Source organism: Dermochelys coriacea, chromosome 7 (genome assembly GCF_009764565.3).
Source record: "Dermochelys coriacea isolate rDerCor1 chromosome 7, rDerCor1.pri.v4, whole genome shotgun sequence".
In the NCBI taxonomy this organism is placed as follows: domain Eukaryota; kingdom Metazoa; phylum Chordata; order Testudines; family Dermochelyidae; genus Dermochelys; species Dermochelys coriacea.
In genome coordinates this window covers 849,631-866,621 of record NC_050074.1, presented here as the reverse complement: position 1 = coordinate 866,621, position 16,991 = coordinate 849,631, and the positions used below count along the sequence as shown (strand labels likewise).

At 65.9% G+C, this 16,991-nt stretch overlaps 2 protein-coding genes across 17 annotated transcripts in view; one reads left to right on the top strand and one right to left on the bottom strand.

Moving 5' to 3' along the window:
* The first annotated feature begins 641 nt into the window (after positions 1 to 641).
* RPUSD3 (RNA pseudouridine synthase D3) lies at positions 642 to 6,659 on the top strand. The gene is made up of 9 exons (XM_038408729.2): positions 642 to 783; positions 1,109 to 1,254; positions 1,918 to 1,962; positions 2,176 to 2,272; positions 2,598 to 2,705; positions 2,963 to 3,047; positions 3,198 to 3,324; positions 3,549 to 3,688; positions 4,496 to 6,659. Exons 1-9 carry the CDS (start codon positions 707 to 709, stop codon positions 4,676 to 4,678), a joined length of 1,008 nt encoding a protein of 335 aa, XP_038264657.1. The 5' UTR covers positions 642 to 706; the 3' UTR covers positions 4,679 to 6,659.
* LOC119858334 (tubulin monoglycylase TTLL3) overlaps positions 6,642 to 16,991 on the bottom strand; it is a 23,720-nt gene continuing 13,370 nt past the window's right edge. For 3 of the 16 annotated variants that reach the window (XM_043519227.1, XM_043519228.1, XM_043519230.1), the window contains 10 exons: positions 15,375 to 15,433; positions 14,644 to 14,772; positions 14,342 to 14,456; positions 13,089 to 13,289; positions 11,971 to 12,163; positions 11,743 to 11,891; positions 10,967 to 11,210; positions 10,448 to 10,883; positions 9,072 to 9,594; positions 6,642 to 8,036 (listed from right to left, as the gene is read on the bottom strand). In XM_043519227.1, the coding sequence (XP_043375162.1) occupies positions 7,363 to 8,036; positions 9,072 to 9,594; positions 10,448 to 10,883; positions 10,967 to 11,210; positions 11,743 to 11,891; positions 11,971 to 12,163; positions 13,089 to 13,289; positions 14,342 to 14,456; positions 14,644 to 14,772; positions 15,375 to 15,433 (2,723 nt within the window). In that variant the 3' untranslated portion in view covers positions 6,642 to 7,362. Of the gene's footprint in view, positions 9,595 to 10,447; positions 10,884 to 10,966; positions 11,211 to 11,742; positions 11,892 to 11,970; positions 12,440 to 13,088; positions 13,290 to 14,341; positions 14,457 to 14,643; positions 14,773 to 15,374; positions 15,550 to 15,759; positions 15,801 to 16,515; positions 16,533 to 16,991 lie in introns of those variants that run through there. The other 13 variants (XM_043519239.1, XM_043519238.1, XM_043519236.1 and 10 more) reach the window with 12 other exon arrangements.

Here is a 16,991-nt window from a genome sequence, read left to right as displayed (position 1 = left end):
GAACCCAGATCAATGTGTCAGTCCGGAGGGGCCCAGGGTCTCCCCGGGCTCCGGGGCACGGACCGACCCGGCTGCTCCCCTGAACCCAGATCAATGTGTCAGTCCGGAGGGGCCCAGGGTCTGCCCGGGCTCCGGGGCTCGGACCGACTCGGCTGCTCCCCTGAACCCAGATCAATGTGTTAGTCCGGAGGGGCCCAGGGTCTGCCCGGGCTCCGGGACACGGACCGACCCGGCTGCTCCCCTGAACCCAGATCAATGTGTTAGTCCGGAGGGGCCCAGGGTCTGCCCGGGCTCCGGGGTTCGGACCGACCCGGCTCCTCCCCTGAACCCAGATCAATGTGTCAGTCCGGTGGGGCCCAGGGTCTCCCCGGGCTCCGGGGCTCGGACCGACTCGGCTGCTCCCCTGAACCCAGATCAATGTGTCAGTCCGGAGGGGCCCAGGGTCTCCCCGGGCTCCGGGGCTCGGACCGACCCGGCTGCTCCCCTGAACCCAGATCAACGTGTCAGTCCGGAGGGGCCCAGGGTCTGCCCGGGCTCCGGGGCTCGGACCGACCCGGTTGTTCGGCGGGTCCCGGAGTGTCTCGGTCCCCGCTGGGCGCATTGAGCGGCGGGGCGGGGCGGGGCGGGGCGGCTGCGGGGGGGGCGGGGCCGATCTGTTCTGGGACTTCCGGGTCTCCCGCCCCTCCCGGCCCCGCGCACGTGCTAAATGGCGGCGCCCCGATTCCTTCTCTGTGCGGGGGGGCGGGCTCGGGTCCTTCTCGCGGCTTCCATCGCCCGGGCCTGGTGAGGGGAGCGGGGCGTGCTGTGAGGGGGAGTGGGGGGCTCTGCAGAGGGGGGGCTGGGGGCTGTTCGGGGGAGTGGGGGGCTCTGCAGAGGGGGGCTGTGAGGGGAGCGGGGCGTGCTGTGAGGGGGAGTGGGGGGCTCTGCAGAGGGGGGCTGGGGGCTGTTCGGGGGAGTGGGGGGCTCTGCAGAGGGGGGCTGTGAGGGGAGCGGGGGGTTATGTGGGGGGCTGTGTGGAGGGGAGGGGGCTTCCCATCTGCACCCCAGCAGGCCGGGCTCACTGGTTCTGCTACTTGGTCCCAGCTCCCGTCGCGCTTCCTTCCCCCAGGTACCAGCAGCCCCTGAGGCCGGGGGGCCGGGGGAGGCAGGCGGCGGGGGGCCCGGGCAGAGGCAGCATCGTGGGGCAAGCCGGGGGGCCGTGGAGCCGGCAGGAGGCGCTGGGGCTGCTGCAGGCAGCGGTTGTGTATCGGGAAGGTACTGGGGTGGCACTAGGGGGCGGCACTGTGCGTGGGGGGGTCATGTGGCCTTGGGGGGTGGTGTTGGGTGTGGGGATGTGGCGTGGGGGGGCAGCGCTGGGCATTTGGGGGTGGTGTGGGGGGGCAGCGCTGGGGGTGGTGCTCGGGGTGGGGTGGGGGGTGGCGGGGGTTGGTGCTGGGGGTGGGGAGGTGTGGGCTGGGGGTGGAGGCGCTGGGCGTGGGGGGATGGCACTGGGTGGGGGGTGGCGGGGGGCAGTCATGGGCGGGGGGCGGCGCTGGGCTGGGGTGGGGTGTGGCGGCACTGGTCGTGGGTAGGGATGTAGGTGGGGGGGTGGTGCTGGGCGTGGGGATGTGGCATGGTGTGGGGGGGCGGTGCTGGGCGTGGGGGGTGGTGCAGGGGGGCGTCCCGGGCAGAGGAGGATCCGGCAGACCCTGCTGTGCAAGGAGATGGGGCAGCAGAGCAGCCCTGCTGAGGCCTGGGCGGGAGGGCGCTGGCTGGCTGCGCGGTGGGGTGCGGCCACAGGCAGGGGGTGTGGCCGTGGGTCTCGGCTGGCTTTAGCCCAAGAAGAGGGGTTTGGGACGCTGGGGGGGGCTGGCTTTAGTCCAAGACGCTGTGCGGGCTGGCTGGCCTTTCCTGACCTAGCCTGTTCCTTCGTTTCAGGGCCACTGGTGGCCATCAGCAAGCCCCCGGGCCTGGCTGTGACTGGTGAGTGCTTGGAGTTCACGTCTCCCACATGTGCCGGGCACTGCAAGGCCGCCCAAAGGAAGGGGCTTGTCTCTCCACTCCCAGCCTGTGGGGGTACAAGGGGTGTTCCCCTGGCCACCCACAGCCCTGAGAGCAGGAGGGGTAACACTTGGGGAGGGAGGTGTCAGGCCAGCTCTCCATGCTCATGGCTCCTTCCCTGTGCTCCCCTCCCAGGCAGTCCAGGGCAGCTGAGTTTGATTTCGCTGCTCCCAGACCTGAGCCAGAGGCTGAGCCTTCCCCATGAGCTCCATGTGGTCAAAGCGGCCGGGAAGTAAGTGACTGGGAAGGGCCAGGGATTGGCTCCCCACGGAGAGGAGGAATGGGTGGTTGGTTGCTGGGATGGGGCAGGAGAGGGAGGGAAGGAAGCAGGCTGCTTTGCGGGGGAATCGGAGGGCAGGGGTAGGGCAGGGGAGGGTGCTGGGGGGTGGGGAGGGTGGAAATAGGCAGGCAGGAGAGGGAGGGGTTGGCCCTGGGGGGCGGGGAGGGGAGGGCGTGGCACTGGGGAGCAGGGGGCTGCCGCTCCGTAGCTCAGTGCTGTGTTCCCATCTCCGGCGCTGGCTCCATGCCATGGAACTGAATCTGACACCCTCCTCCAGGAACAGTTCTGGCCTCGTGCTTCTCTCCGGCTGCCCTTGCACCACGCGGCAGCTCCATGCATTCTTCACACAGCTCCGGAGAGCAGGGCGCCCCCCCGCCACTTACCGGTGAGTGAGACCCCCACCCCTCCCACTTACCAGGGAGTGGGCTCCATCCTGCAGAGTGCTCCTGCCCGTGCTGGCGAGTGGAGCGTCCCTCTCCCGCATCCCGCAGCAGGGCGCGTGGCCGTGCGCCAGAGACTGCGCTGTCCTGCAGCCCCAGGGTGCTCGTCTCCCGTTCTCTGCCCCACTCCCACCTCAGCCCATCGTGAGCCCTGGAGCCCAGAGAGTACAGCCACTTTGTAACCCCCGCTCCTTCCCCCCAGTGCTGTCACTGCCGGGGTCCCAGCTGCCGTGGAGGGGGAAATCCACACAGGATTGAAGCTGGAGCAGGTTGGGGACCTGCAGCTGGTAAGGAAAGGGTTAACTGAGCTGTGTGTTCTGGAGGGCTGTGGAGCTCTGTGGGGGCAGGCTGTGTCCTGGGGGCAAAGGGCTGTGCGGCCTGGCTAGTCCCTCCGGCTCCAGCCTTTCCTTGAGCGTGTGGCTCTGCTCCGGTTGCAGGTGGTGCCGGTGGCTGCCCCGTCCCGACGCAGCGTGGAGACGAAGGAGGTGAAGCAAACCCGGACCCGCTACAAGGTGCTGGGTGCGGCTCCGGGCTGCAGCCTGGTGCAGCTTCAGCCCATGACAGGTGGGGAATGGGCCCCATGAGGGAGCCCTGCGTTCAGCTCTTCCTGACAAGCCTGCCCAGCGGGGCCCCAGATCGGGGGGTGAGGGGCTGAACTGGGAGGTCTCCTGCCGTCCTTGTCGGGGAGGGGCCCTGGGCAGGAAGGTCTGAGGGTGCGTTTGCTGCCCGTAGATGGGGGCAGGGTGGGGGCGCAGTACCCGTATTAACCCCCACTCTCCTCGCCACAGCCTTTCCCAGCCAGCTCCTGGTGCACCTGACGCTGCTGCTGTGTCCTGCGCTGGGCGACCACGTGTACTCTGCCCGTGTGGGCACGGTCCTGGGGGAGCCCTTCCTGCTGCCTGCGGGGAGCGCTCTGCCCCGCACACAGGTACCGGGCTCTGCCCCACCCCGGTGCCCCTTGCTGAGCCCTGCATGCAAAGCCCCTGGTCAGCCCGGCATGCAGAGCAGTTTGCCTGGCCTGCCATGGAGGGGGCCAGGGCTGGGATAGCGGGGGGCTGCGGGTCAGGAGTGAGGGGTACCTTGGAGTGAGTGAACCTAGGACTTGCCGGACTGGCTGAGACCTGGGGTCACCTGGTCCAGCGTCCAGACCAGATGCTGCAGAGGAAGGGGTACGACCTGCCTCACACTGGGCCTCCTCCTGGTCTCTGGGAGCTGGTTGAATAGCCCTTCTTTGCTGCCTACCGTCCAGTCCTTCTTGGTGTCTTCAGGGACATCCTGTGGCAGTGAGTTCCACAGATGACTTATGCATTGTGTGACTGTTTCCATTTTTCAGTTTAGAATTTCGTTGAATGTCCCTGTGTCCTTGTGTTAGTAGCTGGGAGTGTCCAATCGACCTGTCTTCCTTCTCCAGACCCCTTTTACTCACCTCAGTCCGCACTAGCAATGCCAGTCTCCAGTCACTCTTCAGAGGAGGGTTTTCAGCCTCCGGTCCTGCAGCCTCTGCACTATGTTGTGTGGGATGGGCTGAGGATCCCACTTGGGCTGCCACTGATTGTACAAAGCAATGTCCTCTCCCCACTTCTGTGTGCTGCTAGCTGGCAGAGCTGGAGCCTGGCCCTGATCACTTCCTTTGAGTGCCACGTTCAGTCGCCGTTGGGGATCCCTGCCGTGCCGCACTGGGGGGACAATGACTCGAGGGTTCTTCGGTCCTGAGCCCCCATTTCTCTCTTGGCAGATCCTGGGCGAGCAGCTGCTCCGCAGGCTGCACCTCACTCAGGAGTTGCTGCATCGCCTGCCACTGCATCTCCACCTGCACCAGCTGCTCCTCCCGACAGCTAGTCTCATCGCACCGCCTCCACCCTTCTTCCTCCAGACGCTCTGTCTGCTGGGACTCCCTGGGGGCCAGAGTGTGCCGTGATGGGGCACGCCCTGGCCCAAATGGCCACTGAACAAGAGGCAGGCCCAGCTCTGTGGGGGACAGGGCGTTTCCCAACCGGGAGAGGAGCAGAACTCGCCCCTGGGAATGCTGCTAGCAGAGCTCTAGGTTCGGGTCTCCTCTGCATCCCGCCAGTGGGACTCCCTGCAGGGATGGTCTCCTGGAAGGCTGAATAGCCGTGAACATGCACCCTTCCCCCTCTTCCCGGAAGGCTCCGTGCAGGACGCTGCTCCAGACTCCCGCCTCTCGGTGTGGGGGTGCAGCAGGACAGCCCCCCAGTGGCCCAGCTAGTCTGTGCGCTGGCCTCTGTGCCATCAACAGACTGGTTCTCGCTTTAGCCACTCTGATCTTTATATGAACAAACAGTGGCGCTCCCACAGCTGGCAGGGGTGTGGAGGGCACTGATCCTTCTGCCTCTTGGGACCTTTCCTGCTTTTCTCCTGGTTACAATATCCCAGCCTTGCCGAACGGTGGGTTGGGGTCTTGTCTCGTAGCTCCCTCTGGCTCTGTCAGCCACACCTGTGCAAGGGCCTTTGGCCTCCCTGGCCCACCTGCCGTCCCGCTCCGTCTCCTTGCTGGGCTGCCTGCGTCATGGGTGTTCAGGGTCGGGTGCTCCCCAGCGGCTGGGATCAGCAGCCCCTCCTTGGAGGCAGGACTCTCACTGCTGCCCCCCATCTGCAACTGTCACACCAAACCAGTGTGTCCCCAGCTATGCCCCCGCTGTTCCCTGCTGCTAGTGGGGCTGGGGTTACTAGTCAGCTGGCTGAGCAGAGCGGTGCTGGCGCTGCCTGGCTGGGGCGCTCTGCAGCGAGCCTGGGGGTGGCACGGCTGGGTGCCGACACAGCATAGCCCATCTCCCACTGGTGCTCCATGCAGCAACAGCACCTCACCCCACGCTCTGGGGAGGGGTGTCTTCGAGCAGCTTTAACGCCCTGCGTGTGCCGGCGCCAGTTCCTGGGTGGGTGGGGCTAGAGCCCTGAGGCAAGGGTCTCCGAGGTGCAGGCCCCCATCAGCCCCAGACCAACAGGTTTCACAAGGGGAGATGGCAGCAGTGGGCATGTCCCAGAAGCCCTTGCACTGGCTGCCACTAGGAATAAGCCGTTGCAAGGAGCTGCCAGCCTGCGAAGGAGTCGTGAGCAGTCGCGGTTAATTTCCCCCTGCTTGTGTGTGAGATTGTCCTGTGGGGCGGGGGTGGGGGGTGCAGCAGTAACCCCTCCCAGGCCCACTTCAGCTCAGCCTGCAGGGGAGCAGGGCCCAGCTTGGAGGTGAACCCTGACAGGCTGCTGGAGGCCATGGCCCTGCAGGCCTCTTCCTGGCGAGAGAGCAGAAGCCGCTTGGAGAGGCAGCTTCTCTGGCCCTGCCTGTGAACATGGCCTTCAGGGGCTTCTCCCAAGAGGGCAGACCCCCTTGGGCCATGTTCATGGCCACAGCGTCCTGCTGCTGGAGGCATTAGATCAGCGGGGCCAGTGCATTAGAACTAGGGTATTTTCTGTATGTTAAATGTGTACATGCCCAGACTGCATCCAAACCACGGCAAATCCTCCCAGGCCAGGGCAAATGCAGCTGGGGGGGGGCCTCTGGTTTTCTGGTGTATGCACTCCCAGTGTACCTCCTGGGGTGATTTTGGGGGAATCCATGCACAAAACATGATCATTGGCCAGCTCTGTGTGGGTGGGGTTTGCCCTTGGCTATCAGGGTGCCCCCTGCAGCCCAGGGAGAAGGGGGGCAGTGGTACCCCCAGGGACGGCTCTGCTAGAACAATAGGTGCGCTAAGGAGGGTATCTGCGCTGGGAACAGTCTGCAAGGAGTGGCTGGGAGCAGCTGAATGTCCGCAGGAGCAGCCTGAGGACTCCGGCGCTGGAGGTGGGGTTTATAAACCTGAGGGGCTCACAGGTAGGGCTGTCTGTTCTGGTTAGATGTAGTCATCACATGACAGGGTCTGTAATTAAAGCTTAATCTTTAATTTTTGGAGACTCCAGGCCCAGGCTGGAGGGTTGGGAACCCTGCTTCCCGAGTAGGGCCAAGGGGACATGGGGGTAGCATAGAGCCATTGCTGCCTGCAGGCCCAGCCGGCGGAGAGTGTCACTCCCATGACTGACAGTAGGCATGAGCTGCAGGGGGAGAGCCTGGCCACTCGGAAGGGTGAGGAACTGAGGCAGGGGGCTCTGTGCGGGGTTTTATTTTGCCTGGCTGTAACTAAGAGTGACTGGTTCAGAATCCTTGTCTGGCTGCTTTCACTTGGAGTGCCCCTGAAGAAGTCAGCTGCATCCCAGAGTGCCCACTGGGCAATCTGGGGGCTCAGCCCTGGTCGGGGGGCCTAGGGTACCTGGGCCAACAGGCAGAGTCTGTGCCAGTGAAGTCAGGGCACTGCACCCTACTGGAAAGGAAAGCTGAATGCACAGGGTCTGGCAGGATGGCCCCCCAGAGCAGCCTTGGGTGCGCTCAGGTTGTGTGAGACAGTCCCATGCTCTGTGTCCCCCACTCTGTTGCGCTGCTGTGAAACCATCCAGTCCAACCCTGGGGCGGAGAACCCAGCCCGCAGCAGGTCCCAATGCAGTGAAAACAAGGGTTTGCCTATTGGGATGGGGGGCAGGCCATGCCTTCCTTAGGGGGCAGCTTGTGGTGAAGGGATTAGGATGCAGGTCCTGGCCTGTCTGCACTGCGCCCTATGCTGTGCTGCACTGCCCCCTGCCCAACAGTGCCAAGGCTGGTGGCTTGCAGGGGCACTGGAGCGATGCGTAATGGGGGGGGCTGAGCCATGGAGCCAAACTGCAAACCCTGGATATGATGGAAACCACGTCAAACCCCTGCACTCCTAGTTCCAGACCCTCTGGCCACTTGTGGCCTGTGGTCTCGGGGCCTGACCAGGAGCTGATCTTACCCTCACCCTGCTTCTCAGTCTTAGCCCTGGGCGCTGCAGCCAAAGCACCAGCTGCTGTGACCGTCCTCTGCCCTGCTCTGCCGCCTGCCCCAGCTGGTGCCTTCCCCCCTCTGCTTTCTGGGGGGGTCCCTGGCGGGCTCCTCTGCCTTTGCCCGCAATGCCAGGTGTCCTCAGCTGGGCGCCCAGCCCCCCACAGGATGGCTTCACCGCCAGAGTCCAGCAGAATGGGGCAACCCACTGTACCCCTTGCTGCGGTGGGGCCCCAGCTGAGGCCAGTCCAGCGGCAGGGTGACTGCAGGCGAGCAGGGCAGAGGGCCGTGCCCCAAGCACTCAGGGGCTCACTGCTCGAGGTGGCTGCCTTGCTGCCAGGGTGGGGCCAGCTGCTGAGCAGATGCAAACCAGCCCATGGGTTTCCGGCAGGGCAGCAGAGGCCTGGGAGCCTGCGTGTCTCTGCGGGGCCTGGGAAGGAAAGAGAAATAGGCGGGGCAAGGCCCAATCTGGGGAGCACTGGCTGGGTCTGGTCTGTCTCCCCAGGGCATGGCCCCATTCAGCTGGGCCACAGGCCTTGCTCCCTACCCTATGCCCTGAAGCCTGCTGCCTCAGGGCCTGTTCATGGCCTCTGCCAGGGTGGTGGCTAGCTCCATGCCCCCCTAGGCCCCCCCAGGGCAGTGCCCAGCTCCATGCCCATCACCACACCCCTAAGGGCAATAGCCACCTTTCCCCCCCCACTGGTGCCCAGCTCCATGCCATACCCTGGCCCAGGGTGGTGCCCAGCTCCCCCTCCCATCCCTGGGGGGTGCCCAGCTCTACCCCCACTCCCCAGCACAGGGCAGCACCCAACCCACTCCCCCCAGTTCCCATTTCAGCTGCAGAGCTGCGCAGGTGTGGGAAGGAGAGACAGGCCAGAGGAGCCAAGCAGCAACCCTGTGTGCTAAAGGTGAGGGGAAAGGGGGGCTGCCCCTTGGGCTGGGGCTCATTTGAGATGTAGGACCTGCTCTGCCTGCAACCAGCCCCAGAGCCCCCTCCCCCAGGCCCTGGCAGCCACCCCCTGGGTGAAGGCAGCCCCAGGTTGCATTTCCTGCCCACATCACAAACTCCAGCTCCTTCTCTTGAGCCCTTTATTGGCGGGCACTAGCCCCTGGCTTGACTCCGTCACTGCTGCCTGTAGCCCCAGGGGCAGCTCCCTCCATCACCTGCACATCCTGTCTCTCTTCTGCTTCCTTCTCCTGCCCACGTCTGTGTGCAAGGCCCCGAGCTCAGGGGCAGAGGCTGGGTGGGGGGCCCTGCACAGCCAGCCCCTGGCACAGTGCTGGCCAGGCCCAGCAGGAGGGGCGGGGGGCCTCTCCCGCAGCGCAGCCTGGGCATGTCCCCACTGGTGCTCCGGCACACAGGGCTTCCCTGGAGAGCAAGCAAGGGAGTGACTGGGGGTGGCAGCGTGCCCACAGGCCAGCTGGAAGGTGCGCAAGTCCCGCAGGTGCAGCTGCAGCTCCCTACCTGGCTGCTGGGCTGGTCTCTGCAGCTGCCCCTTGTCCTTGCTGAGCTGGAGGTGGAGCCGTGGGGGTGCCCTGGGGCTAGGGACTGGCACCTGGGAGCTGCACTTGAGACAGAGCCTGGGCTGGCGCAGCGGCACCAGCTTGTCCCCCCGTGGGGAGGTGACCACGCTGTGCATCTCCAGCAGCCTCGTCTTGCCTGGCTCTGCTCGCAGCTTGCTGAGCAGCTTCAGCCGGGTGCCAGCTGCAGCACAGCCCCTCATGGCTGCCCCCGTCTCCCTGGCTCTGTTCTCCTTGCTGTTGACTGGCGCCGGAGGCCTGGCGGCCCTGGTGAGCCATGGAGCCCTAGGCCCACGAGGCGAGCTCTGGGGGGGTTCTGGTGAGTGCTGCGGGCAGCTGGGCATGTTGGGGCCCGGCCTGGGGCTGGCACTGGGGGAGAGTTTGTGGTTTGGAGGCTGTGGCTTTTTGACAGTGGATCCTTCCACCAAAAGGCTTATTCCTACGTATTGGGGCACATCGACAGCCGCCTGCGGGAGAAGGCAGGAGAGTGCTCAGTGCAGAGCCCCGCGGCCCTGCCAGGTCCAGGAGTGCCCGCAGGGCTGCTGGGGCCAGGGCACAGGTGCCCTGCTGGGCTGGGCTGCTGCCTTTGGATTAGTTTAAGGCCCCTGGGTGGCCGTTAGGTGCTCTCCCACTCTGGGAAGGGACAGGGAAAGACCCCAGTACCAGGGTGGCGTGTGGCCGCTGTGCAGGCAGTGACAAGCAGCACACAGTCCCCGGGACGTTCTGAGAGGCCCCTAGGCGGGACAAGGTCAGGCAACAGGGCTCACTCCCCGACACAGGTGGATAGGACTTAAGGCTGGTCCCTGCAGCAGCACAGAACCCTCTAGTGCCCATGGGGCAGCACTGACCCCAAGGAGAGAGTTCCCCCTACTGAGCCCCTCACCAGTCCCTGCTGGTGGGGTTGGGGGACAGCCCCACAGCCACATTGGGGCCAAGCCTGCCCCTGGCTGGGCCTATGCTTAGTGGGACTGCTGTCCCCAGCCCTGGGGCTGGCCTCTCCCCGGGTGCTCTCTGGGCCCCCTTGCAGCTCAGCTGGTCCATGCAGAGTTGGGCTCCCTGTGGGCGTTGTCTGGGTCCCCTCCCAGCTCAGCTATTCTGTTTGGGGCTGGGCTCCCCCTGGGTGCTCTCCAGGCCCTGTCCCAGCTCAGCTGGTCCATGCAGGGCTGGGTTCTCCCCAGGCACTCTCTCAGCCCCCTCTCAGCTCAGCCGGTCTGTTTGGAACTGGACTCCCAGATCAGCTGGTCCATGCAGAGTTGGGCTCCCACTGGGTGCTCTCCAGGCCCCAGCTCAGCTGGTCCGTGCAGGCTGCTGGGGACTCACCTGCTTGTAGATGAGCTCGAAGGCTCCCGTGTGGCAGCTGTGGTCGTGCTTACGGTCAATGACCACGCGGAGCGTGTCCTCTTGCACGCTGGCACACAGCTGGCTGGTCACGGCCGTGGAGGCTGCCATGGTGGGGCTGGCGTTTATCTCGATCAGCCAGGGTTGGCAATTCTCCCCAAACATGAAGTCTGCCCCATACAGCTCGAAGCTGCTCTTGCGGAACTCCACCACGTCCTGGGAGGTCTGCATGGCGTGGATGATGGCCGCCTTCATGCCCGGGACGATCACCTCCTGCCAGGCACCCGCCGTCCCCACCTGCTGCAGATGGGCCTGGAACTGATGTGATGACCACATGTTGTCAGGGGGCAGCTGTGGGTGGCGGCTCAGTGAGTTCTCGTAGTGCCTCTGGATGGAGTTATTGCACAGGTGGATGGAGCTGGGACCAAGAGAAAGGGGCTCAGTGCCCACAGCTGCACACTGCCAGCCCCACACTGCCCTCACCTGGGGCCTTGCACTCACGTGTCCAGGTTGTGCAGGGAGAAGGGCTGTGTGCAGAAGCGGAGGTAGCTGTCTTGGTAGAACCAGATGGTGAGCGGGTTCCAGTCCGTCACCAGGAACCACTGCCGCAGGTCGAACTTGGTGCCGTGGATGAGCAGGGGTTTCTCGATGTATTTCTGCACCACCCACTTGCCGTCCTTCACGATCATGGGGTCGCAATCCACCAGCTTCAGCATCTCCTCCAGGCGGTCCATGCAGATGATTCCTGGGGGCGAGCCCAGCTACCCCATGACACACAGCATGTGGGGAGTGGACCTGCCCCAGACTGCACACAGCTAGAGCAGCACACAGGCTGCAGTCAGGGCCAAAGGGAGCCCAGAGCCTCCCGCAGAGAGTGAAAAGGCCCCACAGCAAAGCACAGGGCTGCCCCACTGGCTGTTCAGGCAAAGGGCAGGCTGGGAGATTGGTTTGGGGGAGGTCGTACCCATTGCTTTGCCAGTGTCTCAGTGCCAGGCTCCCTTGCAGGCAGGATGGGGATTTCAGTGGTTTGAGCATTGGCCTGCTAAACCCAGGATTGTGAGTTCAATCCTTGAGGGGGCCATTTAGGGATCTGGGGCAAAAATTGGGGATTGGTCCTGCTTTGAGCAGGGGGCTGGACTAGATGATTGCCTGAGGTCCCTTCCAACCCTGATATTCTATGATTCTGGCTTTGGCCAGGCAGGTCCCAGCAGCTCCCCAAATGCAGCAGGGGAAGTGGGTCCGTCCCCATTCTCCATGGCGGCAGGACCGGGCCTTACCTCTGCCCCGTGACTTGGCTCCCGGCTTCACAATCCAGATATTGCGGTCCCCCTCCATCTCCAGCTGTGGGAGCACCTCAGCCAGGCGCTGCAGGAAGTGCTCGCACTCTTCGACATAGGAGCCCAGCTGGTCCAGGAGTGCTCCTTCACTGCAGTCAGACAGCCCAACTCAGAGCAGGGCAGGTGAGCTCTGCCTCCCTCCCCCAGGCACCGCCCCGCAGCACTTACTGAACCACCTGGTAGTAGGCGCGCAGGAAGTCCCCACAGCGTGCCCCCATCATGCACAGAGGGGACTCGGGCTCCCTGTCGATATCCTGGTGTGTCAGGGTGCTCAGGTGCTCCTCGCAGGCCTGCAGGGCCGTTTTGATGAGCTGCGGTGGCAGAGGGCTGCCCTTCTTCCCGCCAGTCCCTCTTGGGGACTCTGCATGGGGGAGAGCGAGCCAGCTGGCAGGGCTCATGGCATTGCACAGAGGGTGCATCGTGTGGGTGGGTGCTGCCGGCGAGCCCTGGGACTCTCGGGAGCACAGCAGATTCCGGCTAAGGGGCATCTCCCTCCCGTGGGGTCTGCACCGACCTTCCCCCGTGCTCCAGCACATAACCCTGCCCTCCTGCCTGCATCTGGGCCACAGCTGCTGACAGCACAGCAGGGAGTCACCAGGTGGGGGGATGTCCCAAGTCGCCTACAGGGGCTGGGCAGTGGTGGTAGAGACAGTGGGGGGATGGCAGGGACTGGTGGCAGTGGGGGCGGTGGTGGTAGAGACGGTGGGGGGATGGCGGGGACTGGCGGCAGTGGGGGCGGTGGTGGTAGAGACGGTGGGGGGATCAGTGGGGGGATGGAGTGGACCAGTGGCAGTGGGGGTGGGGGTAGTGGAGACAGTGGGGGGATCGGTGGGAGGACCGGCAGCAGTGGGGGTGGGCGTGGTGGAGACAGTGGGGGGATGGCGGGGACCGGTGGTGGTGGGGGAGACGGTGGGGGGATCAGTGGGGAGACGGTGGGGGGATGATGGGGACTGGCGGCAGTGGGGGCGGTGGTGGTAGAGATAGTGGGGGGATGGAGGGGACCGGCGGCAGTGGGGGTGGTGGAGACAGTGGGAGGATCAGTGGGGGGATGGGGGGACCGGCGGCAGCGGGGGTGGTGGAGACGGTGGGGCGGTGGCGGGGACCAGCGGCAGTGGGGGTGGTGGGAGGATGGCAGTGGTGTAGCCCAGAGGTGAGGGAATGAGCTGGGGCTGCCTCCCCAAAGGCTGGGCAGGGCTGTTGCCCTCTGAGTAAAGCAGATGGGTTCAGCAGTGGGGCCATGACCCACTCGTCCCCCCGTGCACTCAGCTCTCCTGTCCGGCACCTACCTGCGGGCTCACCGGCCTTCATGGGCCCCTGTGCGCTAGAAGCTGCCGCCACCCCAGCCCCACAGGAAGCTGCGCTCCAGGACCTTTTCACCACCACTTTGAGGATGCTCCGGGCGGCGGTGAGCCAGAAATCCTCTGCAAGAGATGGCGTCACCACCACTGGTGGCCAGGCCCCAGAGCGAGGTGGGGCCATGGGGAGTGCAAAGATTCGGGGGGGACTAAGTCGGGGGCAAAGGAGGCTGGATTTTCAGGAAGATGGCTCAATTTGCAGAATGGGCCCGTTGGGGCAGGTGAGGAGCCCCTGACCCCCGGGGTCAGCTGAGAGCCCCTCCAGCACCCTGGACAGCCCGCTGCCTCCCCGGGGTCAGCTAGGAGTCCCCCCTCACCCCAGACAGCCCTCTGCCTCCCCGGGGTCAGCTGGGAGCCCCCCCATCACCCGGACAGCCCTCTGCCTCCCTGGGATCAGCTGGGAGCCCCCACATCACCCGGACAGCCCTCTGCCTCCCTGGGGTCAGCTAGGAGCCCCCCCTCACCCTGGACCGCCCTCTGCCTCCCCAGAGTCATCTGAGAGCCCCCCCTCACCCTGGACAGCCCTCTGCCTCCCCAGGGTCAGCTAGGAGCCCCCCCTCACCCTGGACCGCCCTCTGCCTCCCCAGAGTCATCTGAGAGCCCCCCTCACCCTGGACAGCCCTCTGCCTCCCTGGGGTCAGCTGGGAGCCCCCCATCACCCGGACAGCCCTCTGCCTCCCCGGGGTCAGCTGGGAGCCCCCCCTCACCCTGGACCGCCCTCTGCCTCCCCAGGGTCAGCTGAGAGCCCCCCCTCACCCTAGACAGCCCTCTGCCTCCCCGGGGTCAGCTGAGAGCCCCCCCTCACCCTAGACAGCCCTCTGCCTCCCCGGGGTCAGCTGAGAGCCCCCCCTCACCCAGACAGCCCTCTGCCTCTCCGGGGTCAGCTGGGAGCCCCCCCATCACTCGGACAGCCCTCTGCCTCCCCAGGGTCAGCTGGGAGCCCCCCCATCACCCGGACGGCCCTCTGCCTCCCTGGGGTCAGCTGGGAGCCCCCCCATCACTCGGACGGCCCTCTGCCTCCCCGGGGTCAGCTGGGAGCCCCCCCATCACCCGGACGGCCCTCTGCCTCCCCGGGGTCAGCTGGGAGCCCCCCCATCACTCGGACGGCCCTCTGCCTCCCCGGGGTCAGCTGGGAGCCACCCCTCCCTGGGGCTATACGCCCCCCAGCGCAGGGCAGCGCTCACCGATGAAGGCGTGCTTCTCATCCTCGGCACCCAGCCGGTAGCAGCGGGGGAAGAAGGTGTTGGCATCAGCCTGGTCGAACCAAGGCAGGTTCCGCAGGTTCAGACACAGCCCCACCTGGGAGAGAACAGAGCTCGGTCCTCCGGGCCCTCACGGCCGGGGACTGCCCCCTGCATGACCCCCGCCTCTCCTCGCCCACCCAGGGCCATGTGTGCACCCGCTCCCTATGCAGGCCCCAGTCCCACGCCCTGCCACCCCGGCGAGGTTGGTGGTGGGACCCCCAGGCTGGACGCCCTGCGCTCACCTTGGTGGTGAAGGAGCCCGCCTTGGCGTAGTGGTTCATCACCTGCTCCTTGCGCAGGAAGCGGCAGTCGATGGCGTCTCGCCGGTTTGTCCAGATGAAATAGGGCGTCTGGTTGCGAACCAGCCGCGACTGCCCATGGGAGAGGGGATGGTGTGAGGGGCCGGGGAAGACCGGGGCACACGGCCGGGTCTGTCCTGCCTAGGCTTTCTCAGCAGGCCAAACACCGGGGCACCCAGAGCCTCCGCGGTGCAGACAGGCCCGGGCTGTGCCCAGCAGCTGTCTGCGAGGGACGGGGCAGCGCAGCACATGGCCCAGCCACTGGACGTGCCAGCCCTCAACTCCAGAAGCCAAGGGTCCAGCAGAGCCCAGCGCTAGCCTCACCAAGCTCCTCAGCCAGACAACTCCAAGGGGCCACCCCCGCCCTGCCCCCGCCTGAAAGTCACCTGCCCTGCCCCCACCCTTCTAGGATGACCAGACAGCAAATGTGAAAAATCAGGACAGGGGGTGGGGGTAATAGGAACTTATATGAAAAAAAGACCCCAAAATCAGGACTGGCCCTATAAAATCAGGACATCCGGTCAGCCTACCCCACCCCCGCGCTCTGCCCCGGCCTGGACACACTACTTTCAGCGGGCAATTCTGTGTGGAGGGTCTTGTGAGGCTGACCTTCCCCCTGTGCCAGAGAGTGCAGGGAGATGGGGTGGCCTGGGCTCTTCCACCCCCAAACTAACCATGAGGTCGTAGGTGCCATCAGGCTCATCATCCTGTTCCTCCTCTTCCTTGTCCTCGTCTGGGGAAGAAGAGCAAGAGCCAGAGGGAGGCCAGTGCACCGCTGCCCCGGGCACAGCGCTCGATGGCCCAGGCTGCTGAGTATTCTGATCTTGGGACCCACACGCTCCCGGGGACCTGGCGGGACTGGGTTGCTCCTGGGGACAGGGATGGGAGGACCTGGCAGAGCTGGTGCACTCCCAGGGACAGGGATGGGGGAACTTGGCAGGTCTGGGGCACTCCCAGGGACAGGGATGGGGGGACTCGGCAGAGTTCGGGCACTCCCGGGAACAGGGCTGGGGGAACCTGGTAGGGCTGGCGCACTCACGGAGACAGGGATGGGGGAACCTGGTAGGGCTGGGGCACTCCCGGGAACAGGGATGGGGGGACCTGGTAGGGCTGGCGCACTCCCGGTAACAGGGCTGGGGGAACCTGGTAGGGCTGGCGCACTCCCGGGGGCAGGGATGAGGGGACTTGGCAGGGCTGGCGCACTCCCGGGGACAGGGATGGGGGGACCTGGTAGGGCTGGCGCACTCCCAGGGAAAGGGATGGGGGAAACTGGCAGGGCTGGGGCACTCACGGGAAGAGGGATGTGGGGACCTGGCAGGGCTGGGGCACTCCCGGGAACAGGGATGGGGGAAACTGGCAGGGCTGGCGCACTCCCGGGGACAGGGTTGGGGGGACCTGGCAGGGCTGGGACACTCCCGGGGACAAGGATGGGGGGACTTGGCAGGGCTGGGGCACTCCCGGGAACAGGGATGGAGGGACCCGGTAGGGCTGGCGCACTCCCAGGGAAAGGGATGGGGGAAACTGGCAGGGCTGGGGCACTCACGGGAAGAGGGATGTGGGGACCTGGCAGGGCTGGCGCACTCCCGGGGACAGGGATGGGGGGACCTGGCAGGGCTGGGGCACTCCCGGGGACAGGGATGGGGGGACCTGGAAGGGCTGGGGCATTCGCGGGGAAAGGGATGGGGGAAACTGGGAGGGCTGGGACATTCACGGGAAGAGGGATGTGGGGACCTGGCAGGGCTGGCGCACTCCCAGGGACAGGGATGAGGGGACTTGGCAGGGCTGGTGCACTCCCGGGGACAGGGATGGGGGGACCTGGCAGGGCTGGGGCACTCCCGGGGACAGGGATGGGGGGAACTGGCAGGGCTGGGGCACTCCCGGGACCAGGGATGTGGGGACCTGGCAGGGCTGGGGCATTCCCGGGACCAGGGATGGGGGGACCTGGCATGGCTGGGGCACTCCTGGGGACAGGGATGGGGGGACCTGGCAGGGCTGAGGCACTCCCGGGGACCGGGCTGGGGGAACTTGGCAAGTGTGGGGCACTCCCAGGGACAGGGATGGGGGGACTTGGCAGAGTTTGGGCACTCCCGGGAAAAGGGCTGGGGGAACCTGGTAGGGCTGGCGCACTCCCGGGGACAGGGATGGGGGGAACCGGCAGGGCTGGGGCACTCCCGGGAACAGGGATGGGGGAAACTGGAAGGGCTGGCGCACTCCCGGGGACAGGGCTGGGGGGACCTGGCAGGGCTGGGACAGTCTCGGGGACAGGGCTGGGGGAACCTGGCAGAGCTGGG

What these genes read in the sequence shown, in the direction of transcription:
- RPUSD3 (XM_038408729.2), top strand. Translation starts at nt 707, where the DNA reads ATGGCGGCGCCCCGATTCCTTCTCTGTGCGGGGGGGCGGGCTCGGGTC. An exon ending in CGCCCCCCCGCCACTTACCG is followed by an intron (nt 2,706 to 2,962) that starts GTGAGTGAGACC and finishes CCTTCCCCCCAG; the next exon opens with TGCTGTCACTGCCGGGGTCC. An exon ending in AGGTTGGGGACCTGCAGCTG is followed by an intron (nt 3,048 to 3,197) that starts GTAAGGAAAGGG and finishes CTCCGGTTGCAG; the next exon opens with GTGGTGCCGGTGGCTGCCCC.